The sequence below is a fragment of the Callithrix jacchus genome, chromosome 6, assembly GCF_049354715.1.
Source record: "Callithrix jacchus isolate 240 chromosome 6, calJac240_pri, whole genome shotgun sequence".
Lineage (NCBI taxonomy): Eukaryota > Metazoa > Chordata > Mammalia > Primates > Cebidae > Callithrix > Callithrix jacchus.
Genome location: NC_133507.1, coordinates 140,613,563 through 140,633,283, shown reverse-complemented (window position 1 = coordinate 140,633,283; position 19,721 = coordinate 140,613,563). Strand labels below are relative to the sequence as shown.

The following is a 19,721-nucleotide window of genomic DNA, read 5'->3' as shown; positions in this document are numbered from 1 at the left end:
TACCCAGCCTCTCCTGCCTGGACTCAGAGAGACCAGAATCCAGACAGTGAGTCTCCGGGCCCTCCTCCGCCGCCCTTTTCCCAGCCGCACCTCCTGGCCCCACCTGCTCCCCGGGGCGCTGGGCTGGGCTGAGCTGGGTCTTGCCCAGGATTACTCCTCTGAGTGCCTCCTGTCTCTGCAGACAGTTGCTGCTGGGCACGGCCACTCGTCCTGGCTTGTGGCAGAGGGCTCAGGCACAAGGTGGGCGGTTAGAGCTCTGGCACCAGGGCCCTTCTCCACATCCCCACTGCCTCCAACTAGTCCAAGCCCCAACTCTGACTTAGAAGATGGTTATTATTCTGACACTGGTTTGCCAGCTATCACCTTGTCCCCCTGCAGCCAGTTCCCCATCAGCGATCCACATGAGACTCGAACAATGACACTCCCCTGCTTAAGAATCTCAAGGTTCCCATTCCTCTTTAATAAAAGCCCAACTCCTTACCTTGGCTTAGAAAGACACACGATGTGACTTTTGCCCCACCCTCTGAGCACCTCTCCTGTTAGTCTGTCCCTTGATTTCTTCACGGGACTCACAATGGCCCCTTTGCTGTTCCTCCAGCAGGCAGAGAGCTTTCTCGACTCACAATTTCTGCCTTCACATGGCCTCTGCCTGGAAAGCCCTTACCTGCACTCTACATGGCTCTTAAGGTGCAGGAGCCAGCATGGGTATCACAACTCAGAGAGGCCTTCCCTGACCAGTGGTTTGTCTGAGGAGCCCCGCTCCCCACAAATCCCCCTACACCCAGCAGCCTGCACATAACATTGTCTGAAATGATGTTGTTTGTATATTTACTTGTTTATTGCCCACGCCTCCCCCCAGCAAGAATGTAATCCCAAGAGGACAAGTGCTGTGTCTTGCTTACTCACATCTGCGGCCCCAGTGCCTAGTATTGCTGTCCCTACCCACCCCACCACCCCCAGAGTGCCGCAAAGAGAGTGCAAAATAAATATTTGTTAAATGAATGATGAGGGGAATAGTGGGGGAGGCTGTCTGGGGCCTCTACGGAATCACTTGGGTTCAATTATGTCTATTTCTTTTTTTTTTTTTTAATCCTCCTCTGCCCACCAGCCTCCATTCATTCCACCACCCCGTCTCCAGGGAAAGGGTGAAATGATGGACAGACTGAGGGGCTGCCTGGCTGACGCTTGTTTTAGGGTATGGGGCAACCCCCAGCCCAACTGAGCTATCTGGACTTGGGGGAGAGAGGAAGAGGCCAATCAGTCCTAGAGCCCACAGAAATGACTGGTGGGGTTCAGACAGGCCTGGACTGTCCGGCGAGCACAGACCTCAGAACTGGGACGTGCCTATAAGATCATGTGGTCCAATCTCATCTCCCAAGAGCCAAGGCGATGCTGCCTGGCCAAGACCGTAAGCCTCAGAGTGCCAGGCTCCAGGAGGGGATCTCGAGCAGGGCCCAGGGGATCCCCGGCCGCTCACTTGCAGACGCTGACCCACTCGGTGATGCGGCACTCTTCGCAGACCACGAAACAGCACCAGTGGAAACGGCAGTGGCAGCGCTCGCTGCGCGTCTGGCGCAGGATGTTGTGGCCGCGACCGCAGCACATGCTGCCGCAGCCATCCGAGCCCGCGCTGCTCTTGTTGCACAGGCGGCCCACGGTGCCCGCCGAGTCCAGGCGCGGCTCGCGCTCGCAGAAGTCGGGCGACTTCTCAAAGTAGACCAGGTCGGCGGGGCTAGCCCGGCGGCGCGGCCCGGGAGCGCCCGGAGCGGGCGAGGGTGCCCCCGCTGGGCCTGGCTCCAGCTGGCCGCCGTTGCGGTTGTGCGGCCGGATGAGCGTGGCGCGGTGGAAGCGGCTGCGCAGCAGCGCCCCCACGGTGCGAAACTCCGGCGTCACCTGCCAGCACGTCTTGAGCTGGCAGCTGCCTGACGTGCCGTGGCACTTGCACTTCCGCCGCATGTTCTCCATCACCGCCTGCGGAGGGAGGTACCGTGAGGGGTGACATCGGCGGCCAACCCCACTGCCCTCCGCCCAGCGCGGAGCCTGGCCTGCTTCTGAAACCCACTCCCATTGTACAGAGGCAAACGCTGAGGCCCGGAGCAAGGGTCCCACAACCAGGCAGTCAGGAGAACTCCTGTGCCTGCTCCTCTGCCTCTGCCTCTCCCACCCACCTCCCACCAGGCCAGGCCTGGGGGAATTCCCAGCTTCCGGCTCCCCTCCTCTCCTGACCACCTTTCCAGCAGCTGCAGGGGGGCCTTGGGGCTGGAGGCTCTTGCTTCCTGAAGGGGGATCCCAAATCAGCAGGGAAATTCCCTCTCCCGCCACCCCTGGGGTGGGGGCCAGGAGCAGGAGGGTGCTAGCCCCAGTATATCTCGCACCAGGCTCTGTGTGTGTGTGTGTGTGTGTGTGTGTGTGTGTGTGTGGTGGGTTGGGGGGGTTCAGTGAGGTTGAGAAAGCCTTGGTCCCCCTCTCAGTCCTTCTCCCTCCCACTCCCCTTCCTCTCTTTGTGAAGAGCCAAAGGCGAGGGACAAGTGCTGGGAGACTGCCCCCGATTATGCTGCCTGGGGCTCATTCTGACTATGCTGAGACCCATAGTTCCTCCTAGGAAGTCATCGCCACCAGGGGCCAAAGCTCTACCTGAATACAGAACGGAACCAAAGAGAGCCAGCCTCTCCAGCCCAGTGAGAGTGGAGAGAGGCTCCCAGGCCTCCAAGGGAGGTGGTTATGGGAAAACAACCTGGCTGCCCTCCACCCAGCTCACAGCCTGCTCTAGAGTCTCCTCCCTAAGAACTCTTTGACGTTATTTTCACCAGAAACCCTGTGAGAAGTTGGCCATATCCCCTCCTTTCCTTTAGTCCACTCCAAAAACACACCCTCAGATAGTGACAGCAATGAGCCAGGGCCCTTAAACTTGGGCCGTAAGAGAGGGTGCCTTCCCCTCGAGGTCTGAAAGGGCTCCACAGTGGGCATGCGCAGCCTGTGTTGTCAGCACCACGTGGGAACCAGCCCGATGCCTCCCCAGGCCAACAGCTCCAGAACATCTGCTTCCCACGGCAGCAGCCATTAATTAACCAATTTAACGAGGAGGGGGAGGAGGCACCGTTGTTATGGGCTGGGATGGTGATGAAGCTTGGGAAAAGAGCTGTACAGGGCAGGCTGGGTGGGAGCTGGACATGACCCCAGGCTAAGTGTGCCTCAGTTTACCCCACCTCTAAGTCAAGATGGGAATTGCTGAATCAGCTTGGAGTCTTTGTGCAGGAAGAAATGAGTCATCATAGGCTAAGAGACCAAGAGAGGACGGTCACAGTGGCTCATGCCTGTAATTCCAGCACTTTGGGAGGCCAAGACGGGTGGATCATGACGTCAGAAGTTCAAGACCAGCCTGGCCAAGATGGTGAAACCACATCTCTACTAAAAATACAAAAATTAGCCAGGCACAGTGGCAGGTGCCTGTAATCCCAGCTATTTGGGAGGCTGAGGCAGAAGAATCGCTTGAACCCGGATGGCAAAGGTTGCAGTGAGCCAAGATTGCGCCACTACACTCCAGGCTGGGTGATAGAGTTAGACTCCATCTCCGAAAAAAGAAGGCTAATATGTAGGAAAGTGCTCAAGACAGTAAATGAAGGCTATTCTCACTTTCTTTTCTTCTTCTGTTTTTTAAATGCATGTGTGTATGTATTTAATTTATTTTTAATGAATGACCTTTGAGGTAGTAGGATTTGAGGGCAGAGGACCAAGGAGGAAGGCACCATAACATAGTTCCACAGCGGCCCCTAGGAACTTCACTTACACCCCTTACTTTGCAGGAATCCCTCATTCTAGACTGCACAGAAAGGCTAGGAGAGATCACCGGATCATGGAACATTAGCATTGTGGAGGGGAACATTAGGGATGATCTAGTTCAACTAGATAGGGAAGGAGTCAGATGGCAGCGCCAGGCCTAGACTCCTGCAGTCCTGACTGCAGGCCCTGTCCTTTCTCCTGGGTGATCACCCGAGGAAGTAGGAGAGGCAGGTTGCTCAGCAGGTGGTGTGCTGATCCGGGGCAGCAGGGCTCCTTTCAGCCCTGTATCCACAGGCCTAGTCCAGTGCCTGGTGCACAGCACATACTCAGTTCATGTTTGCTCAATGAGTTAGACAGGGTCAATGAGAAGATTGCCAAGGTGGCACGTGCCTGGGCAAGGGGTAGGCCCTAGGCAAAGGGATTTGAAGCGGACCCAGGGGGCGGGGTTCTCACCTGCCTCCCGACTCGGTTGTTGTGAAGCCTCATTCTCGCATGGATGTCTCTGTGAGGCTCCCGAGAGTCCAGAAAGTCCTTAGAGAAGCGTTCCCCGAAGCCCATGTCGGGGCTGCAGCCGCCCCACTCCCAGGAGTCCTGCAGGCCTGGGCTGGCTGTGGGCAGGGCTGGGTGTTCCGGGACCCCATGGCTCAGGCCCTTACCACGCTGCAGTGCGTCCAGTTGCAGGCGGTGCAGCTTCCTACGGAAGGCCTCCTCATCCCCTCGCCGGGACGCGTCGCAGCCACAGGCCTTCAGTTTGCCCAGGGCACATGCATTGGACACCGCGTGCACCACACCAGCTGCCGCGATGGCATAGGCAAAAGCGCTCTCTCGGAAACCTGTGATTAAAGACCCAGAACACATGGGCTCTGGAGGGGCCTTAATACCCTATTCTCCAGCCCACCCTTCTCATCATTCCAAGGAGAGACTGAGGCCAAGTATGCAGGACAGTCTGGAACAAGGACACAGAGTCAAAGAAGGGCAGAAATCACACCAGAAGCCAGCTGTTCTATACACAGGACCTGGTGGGATGGAGGGGGGCGGTTTCCCAATAGCCCTCTGCTTTTTGTACTCCCTCCTCCTGTTCCTTAACATCACCTTTAGCAAACTCAGAATTTGTATGTCTACGTCTCTACTATAGAGCAGAAAGTATATGGCAAACACATTCTTTTTACAGTCAGGGATTTAATCTATAACTTCTCACAGTGGTATCCGCAATTTTAAAATAAGCCCACAGCATGAGGGCAACATTTAATCTAAACAATACATTGGCCGGGCGAGGTGGCTCACGCCTGTAATCCCAGCACTTTGGGAGGCCGAGGCGGGTGGATCACGAGGTCAGATCCAGATCATCCTGGCCAACATGGTGAAACCCCATATCTACTAAAATTCAAAAAAATTAGTTGGGTGTGGTAGTGTGTACTTGTAGTCCCAGCTACTTGGGAGGCTGAGGCAGGGGAATCACTTGAACCCAGGAGGCAGAGGTTGCAGTGAGCCGAGATCACATCACTTGTACTCCAGCCTGGCAACAGAGCCAGATTCCTTCTCAAAAAAAAAAAAAAAAGGAATACATTGCCAGTGATGCTGCTGAGGGCAATGTGGTAGGAATGTAAACTAGTACAATCAGTGTGGAGATTCCTCAAAGAACTAAAAGTAGAACTACCATTTGATCCAGCAATCCCACTACTGGGTACCTACCCAGAGGAAAAGAAGTTATTATATGAAAAAGATCCTTGCACATGCATGTTCATAGCAGCACAATTTGTAATTGCAAAAATATGGTATCAGCCCAAATGTCCATCAATCAACAGGTGGATAAAGAAATTGTGGTGTATACATGCCATGGAATACTCCTCAGCCATAAAAAGGAGCAAAATAATGGCATTCATAGCAATCTGGACGGAATTTGAAACCATATTATTCTAAGTAACTCAGGAATGGAAAACCAAACATCCTGTGTTCCCACTTATAAGTAGGAGCTAAGCTATGAAGATGCGAAGGCATAAGAATGATATATTGAGCCGGGCACGGCAGCTCACACTTGTAATCCCAGCACTTTAGGAGGCCGAGGCGGGCAGATCACAAGGTCAGGAGTTCAAGACCAGCCTGTCCAATATGGTAAAACCTCGTTTCTACTAAAAAATACAAATATTAGCCAGGCATGGTGGCATACACCTGTAGTCCCAGCTACTTGGGAGGCTGAGGCAGGAGAATCACTTGAACCTGAAAGGCAGAGGTTGCAGTGAGCCGAGATTGTGCCACTGCACTCCAGCCTGGGTGACAAAAAGAATGACACATTGGACTTCTTTGGGTACTCTGGGAAAGGGTGGGTGTGAAGAGAGCGATAAGACTACACATTGGGTACAGTGTACACTGCTCGGGTGAAGGGCACACCAAAATCTCAGAAATCACCACTAAAGAACTTATTCAACCAAACACCACCTGTTCCCCAAAACCTATTGAAATAAATAAATAAATGATATTTCATAAAATAAACTGTACACAATTTTGGGGGAAAAAAAAGAATAAATCGCCAATGATGGAATTACAGGCCTTAGGAGATGTCATTCGGCAGTGGGGTAAGTAAGAGGGACAGTCAGCTCCTAATGCTCCCTGCCCAAGGCAGTCTGCAGGATGCATGCCCATCTTAGGCTCAGCATAGGACCCTCCTTAATGGCCAGACTCCAGAGGTAGAGAAATGAGTCAGCAGAGCTACCCCTTCCTTGTCCACAGGACATCACTGAAAGCCACTCAGAAATGGGCACTACCCAGCCACCTTGCCTGTTGGAGGGACACTAGAGGGGAGTCCAGGCTCTTGCACGTAGTGGTGTTGAACATCGAGAGAGAAAGGTAAGCTGAGGCAGACACCAGATGGCTCAGGAGGCACAGACACTCCCTGACCAAGCCACTCTTGGGGGCCGCGGCTGGGCTGGCCTGGCCACTAGCTTGTCCACACTGCCTTCCGTCTAGGTGCTCCAGCCTGAGCCATTCTCTGGGAACACCTGGACCTGTGGTAGGGGGTGTTCCCAGAGACCCTACTTGCAAAGGAGGGTCCCACTCTCAGACCTGCAGGCTACCTCCTGCTTATTCTGCATCTGAGAAAGGACCAGCTAGGAGCAAGTTCTGGTCCAAGTCTCCGACCAGCCTCCACACACCAGAGAGAGGGCAGGCAGCAAGAGAAGCAAGAGGCCCTAGGCCAATCCCACCTTAATCCTCACCCCCTGCATCACAGAGCCCTGTTCTCCCCTTCCTGCCAAAAAAAAAAAAAAAAAAAATGCTGTTTAGTAGTTAAGAACCGATTCCTGGCTGGGCACAGTGGCTCATGCCTGTAATCCCAGCACTTTCGGAGCCCGAGGTGGGCAGATCACCTGAGGTCAAGTTCGAGACCAGCCTGACCAACGTTGTGAAACCCCATCTCTACTAAAAATACCAAAATTAGCCAGGGGTGGTGGTGCATACTTGTAATTTCAGCTACTTGGGAGGCTGAGGCCGGAGAGTCGCTTGAACTCAGGAGGTGGAGGTTGCAGTGAGCCTCGCACCATTGCACTTTGGCCTGGGCGACAGAGCAAGACTCCATCTCAAAAAAAGAAAAAAAAAAAAACAGAACTGATTCCTGAAACCAGTTTGCTTCAAATCTTGGCTTTTCCACTTACTATACTAACAGTGACCTTGGCCAAGTGACATAACCTCCCTGTGCCTCAGTTTCCTCATCTGTAAAATAAGGCTATTATTTGCCTCATTGCTGTCCCAAGAATTAAATGAATTGGTAAACTTAAAGTGCTTAGAATAGTGCCTTACTAATTAAGTATTACTCAAATATTAGCTATTATTGAGAAGTTCTTTCTGCTATCTGACCTCACTCACTCCTGCTGCATTTTTTGGGGCCATTGTTTTTTGTTTCACCCTGATCAGGGACAAAGCCCAGCAGCTTATGACCCATTTTAGAAGAGGTCACTTGGGCCACCAGATGCCCATGAAGCAGACTGTCCCTCTCTCTTTCCAGCTCATGGCATCTCAGTACATTTTTCCACAAGGAGCTCAGCTATGAGCAGAGAAGAGGGGATGGGGTTTGGGCTGGAGCCTTCCATGGAGATGCTGAGAATTAGCAGGAGCTGCAGAGGAGTAGAAACTGCCCTGGGGCAGTGGAACCTAAGGGGAAGGAGGATGGAACCAAGCTCCTGGGAAGCACACCCTGCATTTATCCCTTGCCTTTTATCTGTGGAACTCCGAGCACTTCTCTTATTGCTGGGGAGTCATCAGCCTCCTCCTAGGACACATGGCAATTCTCAGACCTCCAGAGGCAGCCCAGGCCTCAGAAATCACCTCCACACAGACACTGCCACCACTACCAAACACACACACACATTATGCAAAAGGAGAAAACAGGTCACGGGTATGGAGCTGTATCCAGACCCAGCTCTCCCAGCTTCCAGGTCTGGCATCTTTCTACTGAAGGATGTGTGACTCCAAGGGAGTCCTGCTGCTGAGAAAGAAACCCAGGTAGCTCATTTTTCAGTTCCCACCGCCTTGTCTGTGCATAGCGCCAGGAAAGACGATGAGGCTAGTCCAGGGAGGTGTGCAAGGCCAATCACCATCTTCTAGGTCCTGTCACATTTCAGGGTAAGCCTGGGGAGATCTGGAGAAACATAGCCCACAGCTGCAGAGAATACCCCTACGCCACATAGCTAAAGACACCCTCTCTACACCACCCTGTGGCCTCTAACAATTGTCATCGCCACGTGTAGAGGTGACAAGGCAGGGCCTGTGTGGCCACCCTCAGTTGCAAGTATCCAGGCCTCATAGAAGTCCAGCCCACTGGGTCTGCTCCCAGCTCCTGCTCAGGACCCCAGTTTCGGTCCTGGCCCCAACTGTCTGGGGCAGACGCAGGCACTGTGCCATCTGGCCAGCTGGAGGGGGAGCAGGGTGGGGCCATGGCCAGCTGGGCTGCCCGGAGCAGGGAGGCAGGGGGCTCGTTAAGACACACAATTAGCCGCCCTGCCTTTGATCTGGGACAGGGACTGCCAGCATCTAAGTGGAGTCAGCTGCTGCTACAGGCTGCAGCAGCCAAAGGCTGGGAAGGGGCTGGGGGAGGAGGTTTGGAGGGCAGGGGAGGGTGCAGGAGAGAGGATTCAGGAGCCAATGGGAACTAGAAGGGGTTAGAGAAGCTTGAGCCCTACCCATTCAAGTCAAAGAGGGAGGGAAGGGGAGAGGTCTGGTCTCCATTCTCTCCATGCAAATAATCTGTGCATTGCTCATGTGCCTGGGGAGAGAGAGAGAGACTGATGTGCATGTGGGAACACTTAGGCGTGACTCTGAATGGAGCCACACATATGCAAAAACAGGAGTAGGTGTTTGGTGTGTGCGTGTATATGTGTGCGCGTGCGCCCATACACATGTCAGTTTCATTTCTTGGCATGCTCCCACATTACACCAGCTCACCTCTCTGGGTACACAATGGGACTTTGTGTTGGCCTTGCGATCTGGGAGATGGTATAGAAGGGGATTGGGTGCAAGCTTTAAAGTCAGCTGGCCTGCTTTTGACTTCTATCTCCACGGCTCACTTTCAAGCTGTGTGACTAATGGCAAGTTACCCAACTTCTCTTAGTTTCATTTATAAAATGAGAATAAGAATAGGATCTACCACATGGGGACTGTTTGAGGATCTTAAAACATGGAAAAAATGCTGTAGATTCTAATGATACCCAATTAATTAGCCGACATATACTAACACACAGCAGGTGCTTAGTATATGTCGGCTAATTAATTGGGTATCATTAGAATAACAGAACCTTAGGTGATCCTGGGATATGAGTACTCCATGCCTTGGTTTCCCCATCTGAGCACCACTCCCATCCCTGGATGCCTTAGGCATAAAACCAAGAGGATGAATGTAAAATGTAGGTGGGAGAAAAACAGGCCAGGGCCATGGAGAGCAGAGCCTGGAAGCCCACACTGCTGGCTTCCCCTGGGCTGGGAGCCTGGCTCTGGGCCTCACACTCCCTCTTTCCATCCATTCCAAATGGGTCTCTGGGCCTTAGGGAAGATAGAACCTAAACTGTGTGGGAGCTCCCAGGTACTGCTGTGTGAATCTACTACACTTCGCTCCATCAAGCCTCTCCCTGACCTCTCCTCCCCTCTCATTCCAGTGCTGAGCCCAGCTCCCAGCAGCCCCCTCCTCAAACTTCCCTCCTGTCCTCAGTGAGAGAAGAAGGTGGTCTCTGTTCCTCACACTGAGGCACTCCCTTCTAACAGATGTTCTGCCCAGCACCCAGCCCAGGCACCAGCCATCTAGGTTCTTAGTACAAAAAGCTGGGGCTACCAGTGCCATTGGCACTAAGGTCACTGCTGCTCCTGGACTAGGTGAAGCAGCCAGCATGGGCTTGGGGGCCACCCACAGCTTTTTCTGACCCTCTCTATTCCCATGGGAAGCCCCTGTCCCTGTCTCCCACGGCCTAGGCTTCACACCCGCACACCCGCTCTCCTCGGCTGGATAAAATGCTGTTGCAGGCCTCACCTTCCGAGGCTTGTCCACTCCAGATGCTCAAGCCCTCTTGCCCCTCCCTCTGTCAAAACCCCATCCCCCCAGTTTAGCTCATCTCAGGGAAGGTGTCAGGACAATTAGATGATGATAGGCATTAAAGAAGGCCCAAGGGACCCAGGACCCCCACCCAAGCAGTGTCTGAAGTTTAAACATGACAGAATCCACATTGAAGAGGACCCTCACCGACTGATAACCTGGGTCAGAAAAGGGGTCAGCACCCAGATATTCCACTGGGTCACCTGAGCCCATACAATGGACAATCCATAACTGCAAAAGAAGGGAGATTCCTGGTGGAAGGAAGTAGACCAGGAGCTGACTGACACGGGTGAGTGGCATCATAGGATTCCAATTTAGCTAGTCCTCCAGAAGATGGGCCAAGATGGACTGAGAAATGACTGCCCCCTCAGAAGGCTGAACCTGCAGGTGGAGTCAGGGGTGCAGTGGTAGCCATGGAAGAGAGGAGTGGAAGATTTATTTTCAGAAGCCCAGAGTCCCTTCTGAGAAGCCAGAGGTGGAAATGAGGTGTGAGGTGTGGCATTGAGGGGCATTGATGCGGAACGGAAGCCACAGAGTTAGGCCAGTGTCCTGAGGCCCAGGGAAAATGCCCAGCCTCTCCTCTGCGGCTGGAGCCTGGCAGCCACTGTCCCACTCCCTCTGCATGCTGGATGCCTCCCTGCCCTGGCTAGCCCCGGCAAGTCGTCCCCCTCCAGCCCTAACCTCCCCCTACCACCCGTCCCCCCAGCTCACCTCGTGCTTATTAAACTGCAGGTGAACCCGGGAGCGCCTGGCACTCAGCCAGCCCCGGGCTGTTCTGCCGCTCTGAACTCTCCCCCAGCCCCAAGATCCTCAGGCAGACCGCGCGGGCCTGACCCAGCGAGCCACTCAGGGGACCTGAGTTCACTCGGTTTAGAGGGAACAGGAGGACAGAGGGGACCCCAGGGCCGAAGAGAGGTATGCAGAGCTTGCCTTGCCTAACCTGAAGCAGCAGGAGTGAGAACCTCAGCGCCTACCCCAGTCCCCTGCGGGCAGAAACCAAAGCCAGAGTCCTCCTGGGGGCCCCGAGGGCCCCAGAGGGAACCGCGTCTGCGGGGAGCGCGGATGACCTAGAAACCCGAGGGTAGGAGCGGACGCGCCGCGGCGGAGAGCGCCGGCCGGGCCTGGCCTGGCCAGGGCGTGAATGGTGCCTTGGCCTGTCACTTCGTGTCGGCGCGCGGGCGGCGGTACGGGGAAGGGCGTGCGGTCCGAGCTGGGCAGGCCCGGGGGGTCCTGGGCAGCAGCTCCTGGACGGCTGGAGGGGCTCGGGCTGCGGCGGGGCGGCAGCGGGCGGGAGGCGGAGGGAGCCCGGGGCAGGGCGGGGGGCGCCCTCTGAGAGCGGCGCGGCTGGAGCCGGGAGCCGTCTGCCGCGGCCCGCGGGGATTAGTTAGCGGCTGCATGCCGCCACACGCGTCGGGCTGGGCTCGGCCGGGTAGAAACAGCGCCCGGGGCGCGCGGGGGAGAGAGGAGGGAGCGCGCGGAGGCGGGACGGGGCGGAGGGCCTGGGGCTGGGCTGGTGGAGGCTGGGGTGGCCCCTGACATGGGGGCTCAGGGGATGCAACCAGGGGACCCGGTGTGAAAGGGAAAGGCCAGGGTTTCTGCGTTTTCCGAATTTGGGGTACAGCCTGACACCCCAAGAAGCCTCAAGACCCAAGGCTACAAGGTGTTTGCATACCCCTCTCCTTCCACATCCACTAAAAATTGGACAAGACCTAAGGAGCTATGGCTACAGGTGCCCACAATGTCCCACCCAGGCCACTGAGAGGAGAGATAGATATCCAGCCAGGCCCATCCCAAAGGCAGGGCCCCATATTTCCCAAAAGATTTGAGTCAAGGCCTGAGAGACCAGGCCAGAAGGTGGGTGTGAGCAGAAGTGAGTGACAAAACCTCCTGCCATCTCCAGCCCAAGCCACTCTAGGGATTGTCCTGGTGGGTCACCCAGAAGTCCGGGAGGGAGGACAGGGAAGAGGCTGCCGCTCCTCTAAGCTGTGAGGGGAAGAGGGGTTGACAGGACTTCCAGGCCTGCCGGCAGGAGCCACAGCATACAGGTGCACACACACCCAGCACCTCTGATTCAGAGAGGGTTTTCCAGAGGCCACAGGGATGACACATGGGCCGGTAGTGTCTCCTACCGGGAGGAGCTTTGCAGAAGTGCAGACTCTTTGCCTGTCCAGACTGCCCCCACCTGCGCCATTGAGCAAAGTCATCAACCCCTCCTCATGCTGACTCTGGCTTCTTCCCCACGGGCTCCCCATCCTAAATGCTGTTTACTAAGTAGAGGGTAAGTAGAGGCAAGCGACAGGTACAGATATTTCCTGGGCTTGAGATATGCAGCGTCAGTAATAGGGCAGGATGACTCAGGAGTCCAGTTCTCAGGCATGGAACCTGCCACCCTCAGCCCACACAGCCCAGTCTGGAGCCACACTGCCCCATTTCTCTGCCCTCATGGCCTTTCTGAGACCAGAAAGATGAAGGAGAGCAGCATGGCCAGCAGATGGGCACATGGGGGTGGGAGGATGCCAGCTTGAGGCAGTGGGTTAGAAATGGCTGGGAATGAATTCTGAGGTGGAGATGCTTGATGGGGCAGATAGGGGCAAGGGTGAGGGGCAGCTACCTCTGCTGAAGATGGGACTGTCATAGGGGATCTTGTTTCGAGTCTCCAGGCTTGAGCAGTTCCAGCGCTGGTCCCGGAATTGGTGTTGGCATTCGTGGATGGCGATCTGGATGCCCTGTATGGCTGAGGCAGCCACGTCAGGGTGACGCACACACACCTCCATTTGCCTGCGGCTCAGGCCTGGCAACGTTAGGCACACCGTGTTGGCATTGAGCACGGGCTCCGGGGGGAGGCGGAGGTCCAGAATGTCATTGGGTGCTGACCTGCAGACATGTGGGGTGGAGTGGGTAAGTGTTTCGGGGGGACCAGGAGAGCCCCATCTAACAACACACACTGTCTCAAAGGCCATAATCACTCCCTATTCCAACCTCTGCTTCTGCATGGTGGCCCACATTCCTCTTTCCTTGACCTTCTCACAATCATCCTGCCCGATGCAACTCACCCAGCTAGCTGCACACCCACACAGGTAAACGTGCAAATGCACATACCTCCTCCATGCCTGTGGACACAGTATTTCCTATGTGCATCCCCAGCATAAGCCCATACACGCAGGGTCCCCCAGGAGCCCACTCCCACAGGTATGTTTCAGTCACATTCACACAGACACACTTCCACACACATTGTGGTGGATACACAAACAACCCCAACACACTTGCACACACGCACACTTTATCATGGTACACACACACTCACATTTACACGTGTTCATCTTAGCATGCATTGACCCATGAGCTCTCGCATGCACACATGGGCACACAATCAAAACTATTACTTTTGTGTATTTACCAACACAGTTTGCTGGGATCCTGGGCCCGATCGCACGTGCACGCGCGCGCGCACACACACACACACACACTCTCACAGCTCTTGCAGCTGCAGTCTCTCACTGACCCCACCTGGGCTATCCCCTTCCAGCCTCCCAACCCTTGCCCCTAGCTGGGGCTGAGCTGCAGGAAGGAGTGAGGCAGTCTGTGCTTACTCCTGGGGTGGGGGTGCCTTCCTCCAACAGGGCAGGAACTCCAGACTGGCACTTGCTCCCCCATACACACCTCCCCTCCTAGTTGCCATCCTGCTCCTGGGCACTGCCCTGTCTCCCTGGACGGCCCACATCCTATCACCGTCCAACCCCCTCCTATAGGGAGCTCACTGCCTTTGGTTGGGCACCAGCACTTTCCTATGACCCTGTCCCTCCCTCCTTGCAGGGTCCTCTACCCCAGAAAGAGCAGCAGAGGCCCCTGCAGGGCCCCCGGTCCTAACTCTCTAGGAGGGCGGAGCATGAGGCGAGGGCTCACCTGGGCATGGCAGCAGCCAGCAGCAGTAGGAAGAACAGGAGCACCCAGAGCGCTGGCCGCGGCTGGGGCTGGGGACGGAGCCGCAGCCAGGGGCGAGGGTGGGCGCTGCCCATGGCGCGCAGGCCCTGACGGGCTGGGAGTGGGGGACTCACAGCCCAGTGGGACTGGAGAGCCAGGGGCGCCGGCGCATGATCGCCGGGGGGTCGGGGCGGCTGCGACACACAGCTCCGACTCGGGTCAGGGCTCCGGGAGCAGACGGCGCCCGCCTCCCCGCTCCATGGGGCAGCACCCCCGGGCACCGCCCTCGGGGGGGGGGCGGGGGGTGAAGAGCGGGCGAACCGGGCACCTCCTGGCACAGGGGTCCGGGGAATTTCCCGAGGCCCCCCTGCGACAACTCCCGGTGCCTCTCGAGAGCAAGGGGGGCCCGGAGGTGCAGCGGGCTGGGGACGCAAGGCTGGGGTGCCAGGGAGCCCTCCAGCGCAGCGCTAGGAGCCTGCGCTTGCTAGGCGGGCTGTCTGGGGCGGCGCTGTCTGTGCTGGGCCCCACTGCCTGGAGAGTGAGTGACTGTCCCGGCTCTGGGAGCTCTGCCGCCTTCCCATTCCTCCCCCCCTGCCCCCCCCATTTAGTGTCTCAGGGCTCTACCCCACGTGACGTCACGCGGCGGGGCGTGGAGGCGTGTACGAGTCCCGAGGCCACTGTGTCCGCTGGGGACCCAGGGTGGGAGCGGCCCTGCTGAGGGCAGGAGGGTAAAGGTGTTGGGGTCTGGGCGCGCGTGCACGGGAAGATGCCTGGGTGTGGAGCGCGCAGGGTTGTGTGGGGCGGGGTGGGGGGGGCGAAGGGGAGGTGTTACCGCGAGGTGTGTGTGCCTGGCTGAGACGCAGCTGCTGGGGAGCGCCCCCATTCCACCCCAACACACACACCTGCAGGGGCTGGAGGGGAGGAGCTGGCCTCTCTGTTTCGCCTCCCCCACCAGAGAGGGACTTCCCCCGGGCCTGCCTGCTGTGAGGCAGGTGTGGGTTCCTGCGAAGGGGTTTGGCAGCCTCAGGCTTTTTCTCTTCTTTGCTGTGTTACCTTAGACAGGTGCCTCCTGCTCCCACTCACGGAGACCCCCTCTGCCCCTTGATGAAATGTGGCTCGGGGGACCGCCTCGTCTCCTCAGTGAGCCCGTGGAGGCAGCAGTGTCAGGCCCCCAGAAAATGTGTGAGCAGGAACACAGCGCCCTGAGTGGCACGCCCTGGGAGACGTTAGAAAGCCTTTTAACCCTAGAAGTGGGTCTTGAGATAGCTTATTTAGCTCCCCTCTATTTCACAAGAAAATATTGAGGCTCAGAGGGGTCACACAGCAAATAAGTGGAAGAGCTAGAACCCAACGCAGCTCTCCTGACTCCCATGTTGCCAGCTGCGGCCCCATCGCTGAGTGTGCCTGGCTGTGCCCGCAGACACTCTCAGTTTTATCCTGGCCCTCCCTGGTCCCACCTGCACATGGTCCTCTAGGAGCTCCCCCAGCCTCCTGAGTCACATCTACTCGCTGAGATCGCGTCTTGTCCCTCCACCCCAACTGGGGTCCTCCTCAATATGGGGCAAGGGTAGGGGAAAGCCAGAGGGTAGGGGAAAGGCAGCTCTGCCTTTGGTTATGGTGCTAGCCTGGGCCCCGATCGTGGATCCTCCTCCTGCCCTGTGCCCTCGGCATCCTCCTCTGTAAAATGGGCACAAGCCTCCCACTCTACACACACATCCTTCCCACCCAATCACCCTTCTCTCTGAAGAGAGCCCCTGCTGGCTTAGGGACAGAACTATGGGAGCCTCTGGGCTCAGAGACAAAAAAGGACCCATTCCTGGAATTGCCCATCCCTGGAGAATTGAAGGAGGGACTGAGGCCTTCCTTGTCCCCAGACTGTCAGGTGGTGGGGGGCAGCCTGAGCAACAGCAGGCTGACTGCATACTCCCCCCTCCTTTCCCCCATCTCTGCCGGCAGCCACCGCAGCTGTCAGGAATTAAGGGCTTGAGGCTGCTGGGGGTGGGGTTGGGGCAGTGGTGGGGGGGAAGCAGTCTGGCTGGACTGCAGGAAAACAGCCAGGGGCAGCAAGCAGACTGCGTCAGCCAGAGCCTTATTTGACCCCAACTGCCCCCTGCCCTCCCCACTCTCCCCATCAAGCTGCAGGAACAGGGACAGCTTGGGACTAGCATTTGGGAAGGGTAAGAGGGAAGGATAAGGGTGGGACCAGACTCAACACAGAGGAGTGGCACCAGCCCAGGATGGGAGAGGACACCAGCAGGCTGGAGAGTCATGTTCTCATTGGCTATTGGGGAAACTGAGCCCCATAAAGGATTAGGAACATGATACGAGGAGGGGATTCATAATCAGGTTGCAGATGTCCTATTCCCCATCTTGCTCTCACACTAGCATTTCCCATGCTTGATGCAGCACACGTATCCCCTGGGGTGGGCTACTGTGGGAAGGCGGATTCCAGGCTCCATGCAGCTGAATCTGCCTTTCCAGGGACAAGGTCTGGGGGTCTGTCTTTCTAGCTAGCATCCCCAGTGATTTTGGTGGGGACTCCTTTTGGGAAACGCTGCTGACCTGGTTGAGGAATGGATTTAGTTTCCTTTTGGTATCTCTGTGATGATGGGGGGTCTCTTTGTTCCCCCCTCCACTGTTCATGAAATATAGAGGTGCAAAGGAGACAGAGAAAATTTTGTCTTAAAAAGAAACTCAGGAGGTAAATGGTGATTCCTGAGGCTTGCACTCAGGCGTGGCTCTGGCCTGGTGTCAGGAGGGTCCCAAGTCAGAGCTTCTCAGTGCAGGGAGGGGAGGGTCTGTGTCTGCCCAAAACCTTGGCATGTGTGTAGGTGAGGCCCAGAGACTGTCTGCAGCTGAGGCCCCAGCCCCATTATGACCCATACCATGGCCAAGCCCCTATCGGCACCCCCCAGTCCCCACCCTGGCCCTGCCCTGGGCCCTGGACCTCAGCCCAGCCCCAGCCCCCGCAGCCGCCGCCTAAGACCACAATTACAGGGGCCACTGGGGGGCGGGGGAGCACTGGGGATGAAAGGCAGCTTGGAGAATGGTTCCAGCTGTGGCAGCTCTGGAGAAGGTCACAGGGAGGAAGGGCCAGGGGAGGCACCAAGGTGAGAACAGGTGGGACCCTCACAGCCCCAGCTTAGCCCAGTCCAGCCCCAGCCCAGTCCTGGAGAAGTTTGTCTTGATGAAGAAGAGAGCCAAGGAGCTCCAGGCCAATAAGGGGGCTCTTTGTCTTGTTGTCCAGGCCCCAGGGGCCACTAACCCCTAAGGGGGAATGGCTGTTGCTTCAGTCTCCCCAAACTCCTAATGCATTTGGTCATTGAAAGGGAAGGGAAATGTTCCCCGAGCCCTCAGCCTCAGGCTAATTCTAGGCCTTCTACTTGGCCTCCTCACCCATCTGCCTGTGTTCTGCTTGTTCCTGATGTGGTCACACAAACATCTGGGGTGCCTCTGCGCACTTCCCCCCATCTCCCCAGTTCCACATGTCCCCTGCCACTCAGCCAGCAGGGGACTTTGATGGCTCAGACTGCCTGGGGCTGAGCAGCTGGATGACAGGGGTGTGGTGGTGGTGGGAGCTCTCCTTCTGGCCCCTTCCCAGGCAGCAGGGCAAGAGCACAGATCTGTCTCTGGGCTGAAAGAAGATGAGACTAGGGGTCCCAATGGTGCCTCCTGGGTCACAGAAGGCAGTTCCCAGATGCCTTCAGGGTTTGGTCACAGAAGGTGGACCAGTGACGTGTGGCCAGCAGTTTAAAGACTGAAGTGGACTTTCACAAAGTGCTGGAAAGCGATCAGGCACCCCTGTTAGGTAATAGCAAGTGCTCAGACAGGTTAACTGACTTGACCAAAGTCAGACTAGAGAGCAAGGCTGTTTTCATCGCACCGCACTGCTTCCTCTGAGTTCCTCTTCACCTGCCTGGGGCGGTGGCGGCTCACGCCACTTCCCCAGTTTCTCTCTCTGGCTTGGTGGCTCACCAGCCACCCTATCTCACCTCCTGCAGGACCCAGCAGTGGCCAAGACCAGGAGGCTGGTGTCCCAGCCCTAGGTCTGGGTCAGCCCAGACATTCCAGACGCTCTGGAACCCTAGAAGCTTGACCCGAGCTGTCAATAGGTCTCCTTTGCTTCCCTTCAGTCCTACCCTCTCCTGCCCACCATTCTCTGAGTTTCCCAGATGTCCTGCGGGTCCAGTCTGTCACTCGCTGCTAATAGAGAAGCTGGGCTCCGCATGCCCCCTGGTGGTCTGTGTGAGAAGTGCAGGAGTTTGGGTTTGGGGTTCGTTGGTTTGAAGACAAGTGCAGAGCTTTAGGGAAGGCAGATCTATGATTACAAAGCTTGCCCTCGCGGAGCTTCATTTCTCCTCCCTGTGAACCATAATGTAGTTCCACTGTCTCCTTTGGTAAGTTAACAGTTTCCTTTGGTCGAGGAGTTCTAAATCCAAATTCTCCGTGACTTCCCCAAAGCCCAGATATCTGACCCAAGGGAGCCAAGAGGAGACAGAAAGGAAAACCCAGGTGCCTCCACCTTCCCGAAGCCTGACACCCCTCTTCACCATCAGCCTTAAGGGTTGAAGCAGGCTCAGTCACAGACTGAATGCAGGGGCATTGCAGCGGAAGGACAGGAGTCCTGGAAGCCATGGTTAGGGTCTGTCACATCCAGAATGAGCTCTCTTTCCTTCTGTTTCATTTGAAGAAGTGTGCTTTGCTCCTTGTGCACCCCCCATCCGTGGTCCTAGAGGGGCCGTCAATCCCAGGCGGCAGTACATCTCCCTAGACACCATTGTTGGTTCAGGAATAAGCAAATGACCAAGCTGCACTAAGCAAGGTCTTCCTTGGGACTTCTGTTGGAGACAACTGGGAAGGTCACTCTTCTTTTTTGGATCTAAGAATGCATATAGAGCATGTCATATGGAGAAAGTCTGCAGGAGGAGACAGCGAGGACAGTATGCCAAGAGAGACAGAGACAAGCAGAAACAATAAATGTAAGGGTGAGGGAGAGGGAAGATGAGAAAGAGGCCTGTGACCATGTGAACCCCTGGGTTCAGCAGTACCTGAATTCAGACTAACCCTTGGACTTCCCGGGCATAACAGCCACTCATTAATTCTGTTTGGACTCTGCAAAAAGTCAGGTGCCTTCATTTGTAATCAGGGCCTGCCCAATAACCGCAAAGCATCGTGTGTCTATCCTCATGTTCACAGTAACTACCATTTATTAAACATATGGTTGACAAAGTATGTGTCATGAGCTATGCTAAAGGCTTTCATATCTCAAAAAAAAAATTCTACCATCAATCCTGTGAAGGGGCGGGACAGATTCTGATGGCTGCAAATTCTTTGCCACACCTTGCATTGAGAGGTGGAATTGATTTTCCCTCCTTTTGAATTTTGCCTGTTTCTGTGACCTGCTTTGGCCAATACAGAGTTACAGTGATGCTATGTAACTTCCAAAGCT

The 19,721-nt window shown here is 56.0% G+C and overlaps 1 protein-coding gene across 1 annotated transcript; it reads right to left on the bottom strand.

Moving 5' to 3' along the window:
- Positions 1 to 819: 819 nt before the first annotated feature.
- WNT10A (Wnt family member 10A) lies at positions 820 to 14,851 on the bottom strand. The gene is made up of 4 exons (XM_002749799.5): positions 14,255 to 14,851; positions 12,963 to 13,225; positions 4,234 to 4,613; positions 820 to 1,971 (listed from the first exon to the last, which is right to left on the bottom strand). Exons 1-4 carry the CDS (start codon positions 14,365 to 14,367, stop codon positions 1,474 to 1,476), a joined length of 1,254 nt encoding a protein of 417 aa, XP_002749845.1. The 5' UTR covers positions 14,368 to 14,851; the 3' UTR covers positions 820 to 1,473.
- Between the last annotated feature and the right edge of the window lie 4,870 nt (positions 14,852 to 19,721).